Below are 16,642 nucleotides of genomic sequence, written 5' to 3'. Positions count from 1 at the left end.
TTAGGTAATTCTTTAAATTAAAATTTTTTTCATTGTATATAATTTTTTAAAAATTGTATATAGGGACAGCTAGGTGGTGCAGTGGATAGAGCACCGGCCCTGCAGTCGGGAGGACCTGAGTTCGAATGTGACATCAGACACTTAATAATGACCTAGCTGTGTGGCCTTGAGCAAGCCACAACCCCATTTGTCTTGAAAAATCTAAAAATCAAAAACAAAAAAAATTGTAAAATTCAAAACCTTACAAAAAAATGATAGGTACATCTTACCATTGCGTATAATCGGAAAACAAATAAAATGTTAATAAAAAAATTAAAATTAAAAAAAACTGTATATGCTACAACATAGCACTCTTTGGGTTTCGCCCGCAGCCGGCATAAAGGGGGCGGAGGCGGCTCCCTCCGGGTGGCAGCGCGCCCTCCTAGGAGTCTCCCCAGGGGTGCGCTGTCTTTCCCGCTCTGGCCCCGGGCAGCTCTGCCTGCTCCGCAATGCCGGGCTTTGGGCTTCGCGGAGTTCGCAGTCGCGGAAGGCGAGGGGAGGGCCTGGGGAGGGGGCGGGGCCGGCAGCCCGACGGAGGGGGACAGGGAGGGACGGGCGCGGGCGCGCGGAAGGCGCAGGCGCGAGGCCCCCGCCTGACCCCTCCGGCTCGCCGTAGCGGGCGCGAGAGCGAGGCGCGGTTGCCCCGGCGCCCGCGGGAGGCGGCCCGGGAGCCCGCGCGGAGCCGGGCTGCCATGTCCGTGCTGGACGCGCTTTGGGAGGACCGGGACGTCCGCTTCGACGTGTCCGCCCAGTGAGTACCGGGCTTCGCCCGAAGAGGCCCGGCTCTCCGCGGCTTCCAGGGAGCGGGGCGGGCCGAGAGGCCGCCCCGCCCGGGAGGCCGCCGCGCCGACCGCTGGGCCGTAAACGTGTATTTATTTGTTTGTTTGTTTGTTTGCTTATGATTTTATGTGAGTGTTACCATTTCCCCCTCTTACTTCCCTGCCCCACCCCCTACAGAAGGAACTTTGTCAGTCTTTACATTGTTTCCATGTGTGATGAGAGAGAAATCATATCCTTAAGAAGAAACAAAGTATAAGAGACAGCAAGATCAGACCATAAGATAACAGGTTTTTTCTAAATTAAAGGGAATAGTCCTTGGACTTAGTTCAAACTCCACGGCTCTTTCTCTGGATACAGATGATATTCTCCATGGCAGACAGCCCCAAATTGTCCCTGATTGTTGCACTGATGGAATGAACGGGTCCATCAAGGTTGATCATCACCCACATGTTGCTGTTTCACTCCGCATCAGTTCATGCAAATCCCTCCAGGCTTCCCTGAATTCCCCTCCCTTCTGGTTTCTAATAGAACAGTAGTGTTCTATAACATACATATACCACAGTTTGCTAAGCCATTCCCCAATTGAAGGACATTTACTTGATTTCCAATTCTTTGCCACCACAAACAGGGCCGCTATGAATATTTTTGTACAAGTGATGTTTTTACCTTTTTCATCATCTCTTCAGGCTATATACCCAGTAGTGGTATTGCTGGGTCAAAGGGTATGCCCATTTTTGTTGCCCTTTGAGCATAATTCCAAACTTCTCTCCAGAAGGGTTGGATGAGTTCACAGCTCCACCAACAACAGTGTAATAGTGTCCCAGATTCCCCACATCCCTTCCAACATTGATCATTGTCCTTTCTGGTCATATTGGGATAAACATTTATTAAACGTCTGCTTTGTGAAGACTGGCAGACGGCCTCCTGTGGGGGTGGGGGAGGGAACATTGTAAAACTCAGAATAAATACAATCTGCAAAAAAGAAAACAAAGAAAAAAAATGAGACATAAAAGCACCCAGGCCTGGGGCCCAGGGGGGGCGGGGCGGGGAGGAGGTGCTGACCAGGTGCTGGGATTACCAGGGATCAAGAAAGGCTTTTTGAGATGGGGGAGGGAATTCCAAGCAGCTTGGGGCTTAGGGGGTCAGCCTGGGTGAGCAGAGCCCTCTGTAGTAATAGGAATGCTTGGAAAAGGGTAGCCCAGGGGGGGAGGGATGAGCATGAGCTTGGTTATGGCTACTTCTGTTCTGTTCCTGTCACTGAGCTTGACAAAGGGAAGGGATCCACGGGTCAGGCTAGTCCAGCCCTTAGTTTAAGTTAAGGTGTCTTTAGTACTTCCAGTTTGAGATGTCTGTGGATAGGCAGCAGGAGATGGGAGTCAGGGAATTTTTTGGGGGGGGCTAGATAAGATCTGAGAATCATCTACCCAGAGATGATAATCCAAACCCTGGAAGCCGAGATCCTTGAGGAAGAAGAAGAGAGCCGGAGACAGAGTCTTGGGGAATAACCATGATTAGTTGTCATGACCTGAGTGAAGATGCGCAGGAGATCAAGAAAACCATCAGAGTGCAGCACACAGAAACCCTATAAAGGATTCAGTATCCCTGCTGGACAACAACAGCCTCTTAAATGATCTTTTTCTTTTGTACCTCATTTTAACTCATTTACACTAATCTTCTAAAAACTTTTGTTTTTAGATTTTTCAAGGCAATGGGGTTAAGTGGCTTGCCCAAGGCCACACAGCTAGGTAATTATTAAGTGTCTGAGGCCAGATTTGAACTCAGGTACTCCTGACTCCAGGGCTGGTGCGCTATCCACTGCGCCACCTAGCCACCCCCTAAAAACATTTTTTCAATAAATTATTATCCTGTTCAAAATCTTCTATTGACTATTTTCGCAGGATAAAAATCTATATTCTAGTCCTTTATTGCAGTTTTCCAATTCCTTGGAATCTACCCATTTCTCAAGGTCCAATTAATGTCCTACTTGTTTTTATGACACTGGATTTGAGAATGGGAAGGGATGTCAGAGACAATCTAGTATAATCTATACTTGAAAAGGACCTCCCACTATGACAAAGCTGATAAGGGTCCATGCAGTTTCTCTTTGGAGGCCTTCAATGAAGGGGAGATCTAATACTTCCTTAAATAGTCCATTGTCCTTTTGAACAGTTCTCTTAATTGTTAGGAAGTTTCCCTCGATATCAAACCTTTTCCTTTGGGGCTGCCTTCTGGTGCTCAAAATAGTCAAATCCTCCTTTCCTGGAGCCTTTCAAATATTTGAAAGCAGGGGCAGCTAGGCTGTGCAATGGATAGAGCGCTGGTCCCAGAGTACCTGGGTTCAAATCTGGCCTCAAGACACTTAATAATTATTTAATTGTGTGATCTTGGGCCAATCACTTAACCTCATTGACCTCCAAAAAACAAACAAGCAAATAGATATCTGAAAGCATCTATCTTATGTCCCTTGTGTCTTCTCCATATTAAATGTCCTTTGTTCTATCAACCAGTCCTCCTATGACATAAACTCAAAGTAACTTTCCAATTGTCTTCAGATATTAATGTTAAATAGGATAAGGACAGAAAGATTACTGGGGCATTCCACTGGTAAAATCCTGCCAAGCTGACAGTGAACTATTCTATCATGTAATTATGTAATGCCTTGCATTATCACTTTATGAGTATATATATATATCTTGCATAATTAACTAAATTCTAAGTTCCTTGAAGAATCTGGATTTTGTCATCACTTTAAATTTAGATATTGTACAGAATTAGTAGTCAAAATGTTCAGTAAATGAAAGCATTATAAACTACTGCATTATTTTTAGATAAAATTTTGTAATTTATTTTCATTGGTGCTGAAAATGTAAGGACTTTATATTTATTTTAGACAAATGAAAACAAGACCTGGAGAGGTCCTTATTGATTGTTTAGATTCAATAGAAGACACCAAAGGAAACAATGGCGATAGAGGTGAGTGCAGTTACTGGTATTAATTTATCTTTGACATTTATTTGTTTGATTTGTTAGATCCTCTGAACTGAATTAAATTTCATTTAAATGTATTTATATTAAAATGTTATTAAATCAATATGAAACAAGGGCAGCTAGGTGGCACAGTGGATAGAGCACCGGTCTTGGAGTCAGGAGTACCTGAGTTCAAATGTGGCCTCAGAGACTTAATAATTACCTAGTTGTGTGGCCTTGAGCAAGCCACTTAACGCCATTGCCTTGAAAAATCTAAAAAAAAAAAAATCAATATGAAACAGTATTACTGTTTATATATTACTTATTTGACTATTTAATTCTCTTTTCTGCAATGCTTAAATATGTTTCTGTAAATATTCCCCAGTTTTCAGGGAACTGAGAATAAATTATACAGTATATCTATATAGTGATTGTTTGTATAATAATGAATTTATATAGTTATATTTGTTTGCATAGTAAAAATATCTAATATCTAGACATAAAATATCTCTAAAGTAATCTATTACTGCATCTAATAATACTAGAGTAGTAATAATCTGTATTTATAAAGATTATATAATTTTGTCTACTTTAACTGCAGTAATATCTATCTCTGTAGTAGTGATAGAGTAATAGTAATAATTATCGACAGGGAATTGAGAATAAATTTTCCACAAAAGTAATTCAGTGCTCTCTTTTATTCTGATAAAAATCTCTTGTTGTATGACCTTTATTCTTTCTACCTAATGATCTGAGTGGGTGGTATAACATTTTTTCTATCCATAAGCATTTATTTTACATGTGTCATGGGCAGTACATTGTACTGGGCACTGTCAGGGTAGGACTGAATTTATTTATACTAAAAAATGTAATTTGAAGAATGCCCCTTAAAAAGGGTATCATCAGGACAGCTACATGGTATAGTGACTAGAGCTCTGACTCTGGAGTCAGGAGGACCTGAGTTCAAATTCAGCCTCAGACACTAAATAATTGCCTAGCTATGTGATATTGGGCAAGTCACTCAAACTTCATTGCCTTAAATAAAAATAGGGGCAGCTAGATGGCACAGTGGATAGAGCACCGGCCTTGGAGTCAGGAGGACCTGAGTTCAAATGTGCCCTCAGACAGTTAATAATTACCTAGCTGTGAGACCTTGAACAAGTCACTTAACCCCATTGCCTTGCAAAAAAAACAAAACAAGATAAATTTAAAAATTAAATTTAAAAAGGCTAATAAAAAGGTATCATTCCCTAATTTTTGCTGTTCATGTCCTCATTCTCACCTTCCTCAACCCCAAACTCACAAAGTTCTACTCCAGATCTGGCTGTTTCTTCTATTGTATTCTCTAGAATGTTCATTCTGCAAATTCCCTTTCATGCTTCCTCTCTGCTTTTTCTTCCATCTACTGGCACTCACTGATACCACTTCATTCTCCTGTCCCCATGATACTTAATTCCTAGCCATCCATTTCACTGCTAGCTATAGCTTTACCTTTTCTCATACTTCCAGCTCAATGATTCCAATGTGGTAATGCAGTTTATTCCTTATGCCCATCACTATTTTCTTTTTTCATTTGTTTGGGGTTTTTTTGTTTTGTTTTTTGTTTTTGCAAGGCAAATGGAGTTAAGTGACTTGCCTAAGGTCATATAGCTAGGTAATTATTAAGTGTCTGAGCCCGGATTTGAACTCAGGTCCTCCTGACTCCAGGGCCAGTGCTCTATCCACTACCCCACCTAGCCACCTTCCCATCACCATTTTCAAACCTTTCCTCTACTTCTCATCACTCAGCAATCTCTCCTCCTTTATAGTACATTCTATTAAAATTTCTTGCCCAGTTCATATCAGGATGACCTTTAATATCAATATCCTTCCTTTCTCAATGAGTTGAGGATCTGGCTCACAGTCTCACTTTAAAATCTAGTTCTTGCCTTCATACCAGGGAACTTCAACATGTATCTAGAATACTTTTAACTTACCAATTTATCGATCTATTCCTTCACTGCACATCAACTACCTATAGTCTCATACCCTTGAGAATTTATGTTCAGTGTCTCTGAAATTTTATTTTCTGATAATAATAAACTCTTAGCATTTCATCTCACCCTGTGCCTTTCTACTCCCTGTGATCTGAAATCCCTTTTACTTTTATTCTAGTTACACTATCCTCCCTTCTCTTGGTTCTCCTGTTCAATGTCACACTGCTCTCTACTCTTATAATCTTATTATCTGATCTTACACACTCACACATTACTATATCTCACCTCATCTTACTTCTAATATCTGCCTCCTTTACTCCTACTTGTGCTGTTGAACAGAATTGGTAGAAGTCACAAAACTGTGGACTATGAATTTACATTCTTCAATCTTAGCTAATCCTCACTGCAGCAAGACAATCCTTCTATTCCTTCCTAATTGTTCTCTGTACTCAACACAGCATATCTTTTCTTCTCTCCTCAATCCTCCTACTAACCTTCCTTTCTCCCACCCCAACCTGAAGATCTCACTTTGTACTTAACTACAAAAAATAGAAATCATTCTCTATAAACTCTTTTTTTTCTTCCCTGCTGCTCAACTCAAATGCCCATTACATTTTTAAGCTAGATCCTCCTTTATTTGAGTCTCCAATGAAGAAGTGGTCCTTCTTCTTGCCAAAACCAAGCCCTTTATCTTTCTTTTAGCTTCTTGAAAATATTTTGTTAATTTAATATATTTTATTTTTTTCCATAATTTTTTCCAATAATTTTTAATATTTGTTATTTTAACCATTTTGAGTTCCAAATTCTCTCTCCTTCCCTTGTCTTCCCCTCCCCTCTTCCCAAGACAATAAGTAATCAGAAATAGGTTATGCATATGCAGTCATGGAAAACATTTTCACATTAGTCATTTCATACAAGAGGACTCAAAAAAATAGAATGAAAGAAGAAAGTGAAAAATAGCATACTTTATTCAATCTGTAATCAAACAAGATCACTTGTATAGTTAACCATAATTTTTTTAACTGAGGAAATAAATGGGTGGTATAGACCTAGCTTTCAGTCTTGACTTTGAGTACTTATTCTCTTTGAACCTTGGCTTCTTCAGTAAAATTAGATAATTTTACTGCTCACTTCATAATAGTGGATAATATAAGATAATATGTATAAAACACTTTAACAGTTACATGTTCTATAAATGTGAGTTTGTTATTTATATGAAAAGTCATAGATTTCATATTTTACAGATGTATTACAAATTAAAATCTCTAGACAGCTAAACATTTCAGTTCTTTTATTTCAGGTAGATTATTAGTGACAAATTTGAGAATTATATGGCATTCTTTGGCATTACCCAGAGTCAATCTTTGTAAGTATTATATTTAAATTAACAAAATCTATGAAGTAAATTACTACATTCATAATTGTTTATAATGCCTAACAATGTATTCCATGAAAGGAACTTTCTTATAAAATATAAAGAATTCTATAGAGTAATTAAATTTTGCATCATAATACAAGTATATTTTTCTACATTATTTTTTTTTTCAGCCATATCATATTTTCTAGAAATGTATATAGGATTAGGGCTTCAAAGAAGGGAGTTTGGGTTTTTTTTTTTATTAGGGGCGGCCAGGTGGCGCAGTGGATAAAGCACCGGCCCTGGAGTCAGGAGTACCTGGGTTCAAATCCGGTCTCAGACACTTAATAATTACCTAGCTGTGTGGCCTTGGGCAAGCCACTTAACCCCGTTTGCCTTGCAAAAACCTTAAAAAAAGAAAAAAAAAGAAATTAAACACTTGCCAGATGGCTCTTTCCCACATCTCCGGTGTGATTCCTCTTTGTTTTGTGATTTTTTTGATACGTATTTTTTTTTTAAGGTTTTTTGCAAGGCAAACAGGGTTAAGTGGCTTGCCCAAGGCCACACAGCTAGGTAATTATTAAGTGTCTGAGACCGGATTTGAACCCAGGTACTCCTGACTCCAGGGCCGGTGTTTTATCCACTGCGCCACCTAGCCACCCCTATGCCACCTAGCCACCCCGATACTCGCTTTTGACTTAATTTTTATAACCAATAACCTGTTTCCATTAGCTACAACAAGTGAATTCTTAGTTCTCATAACGATGTAGTGGTAAAGTCATGATAAATTGTGTTTTTGATCTTTAAAACAATATAAAATAATATAGTCTTAGGGTTTTCCATTAATTATTGTGTAATATTTCTGTTTTCCCACTGTCCCTTGCTATATTTTTTATCTGGTATAAAAATGCCAAATTTCATTTAAGTTTATATTATGTGAATTATAAAGAAGCAGACTTCCCACATCCTGTTTTTTTTTTTTAGAAAAAAGGCAAATAAGTAATTACTTATAATTCTCCTTTTCCTTTCAAAAAAGTATACTGACAGTAATTTATGAGTTTTAAAATACATTTATTCCACTGTATAGTTGGTGTTTAAAAGTGTAGAAAGATGTACTTTGTTTCTTGAAATGTGTGTTCTCAATTAAATTTACTTTAACATTCATATTTTATTTTTTAACTTTAGCTGTTGGCTACAACTGTATAATCAATATTACAACAAGAACTGCTAACTCTGTGAGTATAAAAAGTATGAAACTTATTAAAGTTGTTAAAAATGTAATAGGCAGGGGTGGCTAGGTGGGGTAGTGGATAGAGCACCGGCCCTGGAGTCAGGAGGACCTGAGTTCAAATCCGGCCTCAGACACTTAATAATTACCTAGATGTGTGGCCTTGGGCAAGCCACTTAACCCCATTGCCTTGCAAAAATCTAAAAAAAAAAAAAATGTAATAGGCAATAGTTAAAAGTCAGTTTGTTAAAAAATATTGAGGTAGTTTGGAGAATAGATTGAGCATTAGTTTCAAGACCAGGAAGACCTGAGTTCAAATCCTTCTTTGAACACATTCCAGCTGAGTGACATTGGGCATATCACTTAGCATCTCTGTGCTCCAGACAACTTTCTGAAGTCATAAATTTTTTTTTAAGTTTTTGCAAGGCAAATGGGGTTAAGTGGCTTGCCCAAGGCCACACAGCTAGGTAATTATTAAGTGTCTGAGGTCGGATTTGAACTCAGGTCCTCCTGACTCCAGGGCCTGTGCTCTATCCACCACACCACCTAGCCACCCCGCTGAAGTCATAAATTACAGAGAGGTTGCCAGTTTGCATTAGATGAAGGATCTTCCTTATCTAAGAGTCTTTGTATCAATGGAATTATAAGTCTAGTCTTTAGCCATTAAATGAATAGCAAAGATATGTTTTAGATCTGTAATTATTTTAGATTTGTATTTGCATTTTAACCTAGCTTTTTTCACTGTTATCTAATAATTACCTGTGAAATAGAAATTATTAATAAGCATTAACAATTTATTCTTACAGAAATTAAGAGGCCAAACTGAAGCTCTTTATATACTAACAAAGTGTAACAATACTCGTTTTGAGTTTATATTTACAAATGTGGTTCCTGGGAATCCTAGACTTTTTACCTCTGTCATTGCAGTACACAGGTATGGTTAAAAAAGTTTTTGAATTACTAGATACTTTTTAGTTATTTTATATCAAAGAATATGAATTAAAGTACAGAGAAGAATAGAATATCATTTTCCCAGAATAATAATGTGAAATAATATCCTTATAAGAAATCTGACAAAAGTATATTTTTTCATCTCATTTGTAAGTTGAAACATTAAAAGTTTTTCCAGGATTCTTATTTGTTCACAGTAACTAGCTAGATAAAGAGAAATGGAGAGTTGCATTAATAAAAGCTTTCTCACTGGAAAACTGAGGAATTTTGGAAAGTGCTTTTCTCTCAACAGAGAGGTGGTCAGTTTATTTGTTTTTTGTTTCTTTGTTTGCCACAACCATTGGATCAAATTAGCACTATATTTCAGAAACTCTCCCAATTCTGTGTGTGTGTGTGTGTGTGTGTGTGTCTGTGTCTGTGTGTCTGTGTCTGTGTGTCTGTGTGTAATCAAAAAAATACAAAGATTTGAGTATGATGTTAGAAATAACTTTGAACTACCAAGGAAAGATGGCAATTCATCAATATCTATTTGGTAATAGATAAATGTTATAAGCATTTTCTGTACTTTTCCTTTCAATCATTTATTAAGGGTACATGATTAGAGAAATAGAAAATTCACATTTGTACTTTGTATGTGTATGTTTTTATGTAACAAAGAAGTCTAAAAATGAGAGGCATACTTTTATAGTTACATTTATATGATGTTACTTATACATAACTTTCTATTTTGAAAGTTAAGGAAGTCCTTTTATTGATATTGGAAAATGGTTGGCCAATTTATACATGCAGAAAACTAAAACAAAGTGAAATTCATCTAATCAGAAACCTCATTTACTTAGAATATTGTCCAGCATTTATTCTTTCTCAGAAAAAGAAAATGAGATTATATTAGGTATTTAAAGAAACAAGCAAAACAACTCCTAGGGTAGGTTTCTGATTTAGTTCAAACCAGTTTCCTATGTTTTCTACATCTCTTATTATTATTATAATCATTGATGTTCAGAATACTGATCCTGAGTCACTATAAGATCTTGACTTATCAAAGAAATATTTTTCTTCAGAATATTGTACTTAGCCAAGTAGGAAAATGGACTGATGTATTTCAACAAGAGGAAGGAAAGAAGCCTATGTTAAAAGCTCCTTCTGTGTGCTAAGCACTGTGCCAAATACTTTATAAATATTATCTCATTTATCCTCACAGTAACCATAGGAAGTAGTTGCTTTTATTATACCTATTTTACAGTAGAGAAACTAAGTCAGAGAAAGGTCAAATGACTTTCTCAGTCACACAGCTAGTAAGTGTCTAAGATCAAATTTGAGCTTAGGTCTTCCAGACTCCAGGTCCAGAGAGAATTAGCTGTGAGAGAGAGAGAGAGAGAGAGGAGAGAGTGTGTGTGTGTCTGTGTGTGTGTGTGTGTGTGTGTGTTTATGGGTGTTCATGCATATGCATATATATGTGTGTAATGTGTGTAGGGATATATATATATGTGTACATATATATATGTAGGAATTGCAGAAATTATCGTTCCATGTATAAATGCATATATGCACATATAGGTTATATATAGAAAACAAAAGTTCCATATTATATAGGTAAGTTGTGTTTTTTATATCTAGAAAGTAATATAGAGACACTCATGGCCTACTAGAAAGAATTCTGATCTCAAAGTGTCCTTACCCCTTCAGTGCCCCAGGAAACTTTATAAAACCAAAGTATAGTAACTTCAGCATAGTGCCTGTACATTGGAGACTCTTAATTAATACTAGTTGACTGAAAAATCTCTAAGTTGGAAAACAGTTGCAGATATTCCATAATGGAAGGAATTTCCTCCCCAGGAATTCCCTAGACTGATGAGTAGTTTGTGCTGCATGATCATTAAGAATATTACAGATTTTTTTGTACCTAATAATTTAGATGTTAAGAATAGCCACTACTAAATTTAAACACATTTTTTTTAAACATAAAATAGAAAAATGGCCTGCCATTAAATTTCTGGTTACTTATTAAGTGACCCCATATATGCTAGTTTCTTCCTTCTGAGATCCTCTCTAATCTTGTGTGTATTACGTGTATGTGCATAAAAATGTCATCTTTCTACATCGTTGTTCACTTGTTCCCTCCTCCATTAGACTGAGCAGAGGCTGTTTTTTGCCTTTCTTTGTATCTTTGGTGTTTAGCATAATGCTTGGCATAGCATAGGATCTTAATAAATGCATGTTGACTGACTGACTACTAACCTTCATTGAAGCAAAAACTAAAAATTTACTTTTGTAAGACTAGTTAATGTATACTAATTGATGCAATAACGAATAAATGTATAATTATATTGGTAATATTTTAGACAGGATATTAGTTTAAATTAGCTTAAAAATTACATTTTCAGCTTTGCTGGTCTATTTTTTTTCTCATAGAGCTTATGAAACTTCCAAAATGTACCGTGATTTTAAACTGAGGAGTGCATTAATTCAAAACAAACAACTAAGATTATTACCACAGGAACAAGTATATGATAAAATCAATGGTGTTTGGAATTTATCGAGTGAACAGGTATGGTTCAATGCAAGACTTTAATAGAGCTTTGTTTGCCTATTTAATAGTCATTTTTTACTTAACTCATCTACTCAGATACTCAAATGATGCTACATCAATATAAACATTCCCTCCAAATAATGGCTCATTTATGATTACCCATTCTGGAAACTCTTGTCTGTATCTTTCTATAAGTTCCCTATACAAGAGATCTACCTAATGTGCTGCTAGACTTCCTTGATTTCTCTTGGCATTACAAGGGCACCATCACTCTTTCTATGTTCTACTTCACTGTTTCCATGTGACTTGCTTCAGTTTCTTTTTTTCAGGCATTTCTTTAATGATATCCTTCATTCTGCTTCTTTTCCTAATTCCTTGTTGGTAATGTGGTTCACATTCTCCTCAATTCTTAATGTTGCCCTCTGAGTGATAGAAATTTTCAGCTTTTTAGAGGCTATTGTTTCATGGCTATGAAAGAAAACTGGAATATATTAGTATTGAAAGTTCTTTCTCTTCCATGTGTTAAAATGTAGGACTCCTTGAAATATTTAAGATCATAGATAATCTTACTTGATAACCTATGATTGCTAATATCAGACAAAGCATAAAATAGGGAGATTCATGCCAGCCAAAAAGTGTTTGCCATTGTGATGGAAGAGCTCCAGAACCATTTGAAGAATTCCATATAGATAGTGAAGTCCTCTGATGCTCATGTTTGCAGGTGATACTGGGTTGATAATATCTTATCCCAGAACATTACATAGATCCATAAGCACTTGAAAGTTTGGTCTAACTTTTAAAATTTGAAAAACTAAGTAGATTATCCAAATCATAATATACAGTTGAATGGACAGCCTGAAGATAGAGCATGTCCATTTAGTATACATTTGTGTATGTTGATTATATAGTGCAATAGACAGTGAATTGGGCCCAGAACTGAAGAAGAAGAAAACAGGTTAAATTATTTTTGGGAAACTGAAAAATCTTTTAATGACTCCAAACATCTTGAAAACAAAATGTGTCCTTTTCTAATTTAAAATGAGATAATATATCTAAAACATTCTACTAGGTGATGTAGTGGATGTTGGCCCTTTGGATGATAGACATTTTCAGTTCTCTGAAGACTATTGTCTCAGAGCTATGAAAGAAAACTGGAATAAAGTAGTAATGAAAACTCTTTCCTGGAGTCTGGCAGACCTTAGTTCATAATCAGCCTAAGACACTTACTAACTGAGTGACCCAGGGCAACTCATTTAACTTCAGTTGTCAAAAAAAAAGTGCAAAGCACTTTATTTACATAAATGCAATTTTTAAAGTGCTATACAAATATTTTATTTTTAAGCACTGGCTATGTTTTTTTTTTTAATTTTAAGATTTTTAGACTTTTTTTGTTGTTGTTTTTAGGGGGGTTTTTTGGCAAGGCAAATAGGATCAAGTGGCCCATCTAAGGCCACACAGCTAGGCAATTATTAAGTGTCTGAGGCGGATTTGAACCCAGGTACTCCTGTCTCCAGGGCCAGTGCCTTATCCACTGCGCCACCTAGCCACCCCTAGACTTTCAAACTAGAGAATTTGGAATAAGATTTTGAGTAGTTATAATTCCTGGGAAAGGATTGTATGCTCTAGTTTATGGTAGCAAGAGTTATAAAGTATCCCCTGATGGACTTGAGAGGTTGTCACTTATATTTTTCTCTTAACTTGACATAATTTTTCTAACATCTTGAGGCCTGAGCAAAAGAGTTGTGATGTTGTTGGCTAGAAGGTTTAATTTAAGCATTGTATACAGAACTATTAAATATAATTTAGAATTTTTTCAATGGACACTTATGGATTCTAATCAATGCATATTTTAAATTGTATTTATAGGGAAATTTGGGAACCTTTTTTATTACTAATGTGAGAATTGTTTGGCATGCAAATATGAATGACAGTTTCAATGTCAGTATACCATATCTGCAAATTGTAAGTATGCACATTTTGATTGACCCTATTTTATTAGTACTTTAAATTTTATTATTTTCATATTTTTGTAAATACTACTATATAAATATAAATCCCAAAAGGATTTTATGATTTGTTTTAGACAGTTCACTATTTCATTTTTTTGTTAAAGTAGTAGCAGTTTTCATTATAGATTGCCCAGTTAATTATGATTAAAAATGGTCATGATTTGCTTTTTCAACAAAGGAAAAAATCCAAATATAGTCATAGAATAGTATGCCAGTATCAGCATTCTAGAAAAAGCAAAGTATGTTGGAACTTTCAAATAACCATATTTACTATGAAGTGAAATTATAAAGTAGGCCTTTCTTGGACCTCTTGCAAGGTATTTAGGCTATCAAAAGTAATCCCACAACTTCCTTATAAGGTAATATAAGATAACCCCAGGGTATGTATAATTATATATAGCAGCGCGCACACACTTATTGTATGTCACTGTCTCTCATTTCTGCCCTCTCCTCTCTTTCAATTCTGCCACCACCCTGGTTTAGGCCATCATCGCAAATAGCCAAATGATTGCAGTAGCCTTCAGGTTGTTCTTCCTGCCTCAAGTCTCTTCTCACACTAGTCTGTCCCTCTCATAGCTATCAAATTGATCTTCTAAAAAATAGGTATGACCATATCACCCCTCCCTGATTCAATTAGTTCCATTACCTCCCTAATGCTTTAAGCATCACATATAAAATCCTCTGGGGTTCAGAAAACTTCCTAATCTGGTCTCTTCCTGTCTTTCCCATCTTTTTATGTTACTCAACTCAATGTGCTCTGCAGTCCAGTGACACTTACTTTTCTGCTGTCTCTCACTTAAGATACTGTCTCCCAATTCCATGCATTTATTTGGTGCTCCATTCCTATAACTCCCTCCCTTCCCTCCTTTATCTCCTGACTTCCTTTTAAATCTCAATTAAGGGGGGGCGGAGCCAAGATGGCAACAGGAGAAGAGCCTGTCTTAGGTGCTCTCTCTCTATAAGATTTCAAAACTTATAAAATAAGGATTCTAACTAAATTTTGAAGAGACAGAACCCACAGAGGGATCCAGTGAGGCAATTCTCCTGCCCAATTTAACCTGGAAAATAGTGGAAAGGCTCTGCTCCATGGGGTTAGAAGGATGACCTGCAGCTCACAGCAGTCAGGGCAGTTTCCTGACCTACACCCCCGGGGAGCACTGGGCACAACTTGGAAGATTAGTGGGGGGGGCAATGCCAGAGCAAGGGCATGAAGCCCAGCTCTCAGGGCACTCAATGAGCAGTGTGGCCATGGCAGCCAAGATCCAGGAATCTGAAGCAGGTGGAGCTGGTTAGCAGGAGCCCCCAGTCGACTAAGCCTTGAGTGCTCAGCTTACCAAAGGGAGGGGAGTGGAGAGAGACTTCCGAGGTCTGTCCTCTGTCCCTGAAACAGGACTTTGGGTCTCTGACCACATCAGATCCTGATCACAGTCTAGGCTCCCCATAGAACAGCAGGGCCTGCCCTCCCCTCCCTACCTCAGCCCCGTGGCATAGGGGGTAAAGGGGTGTGCTTGTGGTCATTCACAGACCAGGAGGGAAGACAGAGCTTCACACTGAGATCCTTGTGGGGGAGTGTCCCAGTAATACTCAAAAGCTCAGGAAGCACCCCAAGACCAGGTACAGACTGGGGAAATGAGTAAACAGAGAAAAAAGAACACCATTGAGAAATACATGGTCTATAATCCCAAGAAGGATCAAAATACTCAATCTGAAGATGAGGAAGTACAAGCTCCTGCATCTAAAGACTGCAAGAAAAATGGAAATTGGGTTCAGGCTATGACAGAGCTGAAAAAAGATTTTTGAAAATCAAGTGAGGGAAATAGAAGGAAAAATTGGGAAAGGAAATGAGATGCAGGAAAAAAATGAAAAAGAAGTGAACAGCTTAGTCAAGGAGATCCAAAAAAATGTTGAAGGAAAATAACACGTTAAAAACCAGCATAGGTCAAATGGATGAAACAGTTCAAAAAGTTATTGAGGAGGGGCGGCTAGGGGCCTAGTGGATAAAGCACCAGCCTTGGAGTCAGGAGTACCTGGGTTCAAATCCCATCTCAGACACTTAATAATTACCTAGCTTTGTGGCCTTGGGCAAGCCACTTAACCCCATTTGCCTTGCAAAAACCTAAAAAAAAAAAAAGTTATTGAGGAGAAGAATGGTTTAAAAAGCAGAATTGGCCAGATAGAAAAAGAGATAAGAAAGCTTTCTGAGGAAAACAAATCCTTCAGATGTAGAATGGAACTAAAGGAAGCTGCTAACTTTATGAGAAGTCAAGACAATACTTCAAAACCAAAAGAATGAAAAAATTAAAAGAAAATGTGAAACATCTCATTGAAAAAACAACTGATCTGGAAAACAGATTTAGGAAAGATAATTTAAAAATTATTTGGATACCATGATCAGGAAAAGAGCCTTGACATCATTTTTAAAGAATTCCTACAGGAAAATTGTCCAAATATCCTAGAAGCAGAGGGCAAAGTAGAAACCAAGAGAATCTACCGATCTCCCCGATAAAGATCCAAACAGAACAACCCCCAGTAATATTACAGCCAAGTTCTAGAACTCCCAAGTCAAAGAGAAAATATTACAAGCAGCCAGAAGGACACAATTCAAATATTGTGGAGCTGCAGTCAGGATCACACAGGACTTAGCAGCAACTACATTAAAGGCTCGTAGGTCTTGGAATATAATACTCCAGAAGCAAAGGAGCTTAGAATGCAACCGAGAATCAACTACCCAGCAAAACTGAATAATGAACCAGGGGAATTTCAAATGTTCCTGTTAAAACAGAAAGTTTTATCTTCAAATGTAGG

At 37.4% G+C, this 16,642-nt stretch overlaps 1 protein-coding gene across 1 annotated transcript in view; it reads left to right on the top strand.

Moving 5' to 3' along the window:
• Positions 1–657: 657 nt before the first annotated feature.
• The window catches only part of LOC141507782 (BBSome complex member BBS5), a 33,092-nt gene continuing 17,107 nt past the window's right edge, over positions 658–16,642 (top strand). The window contains exons 1-7 of the mRNA XM_074215765.1: positions 658–790; positions 3,710–3,792; positions 7,063–7,128; positions 8,305–8,354; positions 9,154–9,281; positions 11,711–11,846; positions 13,695–13,790. Of these exons, the coding sequence (XP_074071866.1) occupies positions 732–790; positions 3,710–3,792; positions 7,063–7,128; positions 8,305–8,354; positions 9,154–9,281; positions 11,711–11,846; positions 13,695–13,790 (618 nt within the window). The 5' untranslated portion in view covers positions 658–731. The remainder of the gene's footprint in view (positions 791–3,709; positions 3,793–7,062; positions 7,129–8,304; positions 8,355–9,153; positions 9,282–11,710; positions 11,847–13,694; positions 13,791–16,642) is intronic.

Source organism: Macrotis lagotis, chromosome 1 (assembly GCF_037893015.1).
Source record: "Macrotis lagotis isolate mMagLag1 chromosome 1, bilby.v1.9.chrom.fasta, whole genome shotgun sequence".
Taxonomy (NCBI): domain Eukaryota; kingdom Metazoa; phylum Chordata; class Mammalia; order Peramelemorphia; family Peramelidae; genus Macrotis; species Macrotis lagotis.
Note: the sequence above shows the minus strand (reverse complement) of the source record. Positions and strands in the feature narration are given on the sequence as shown.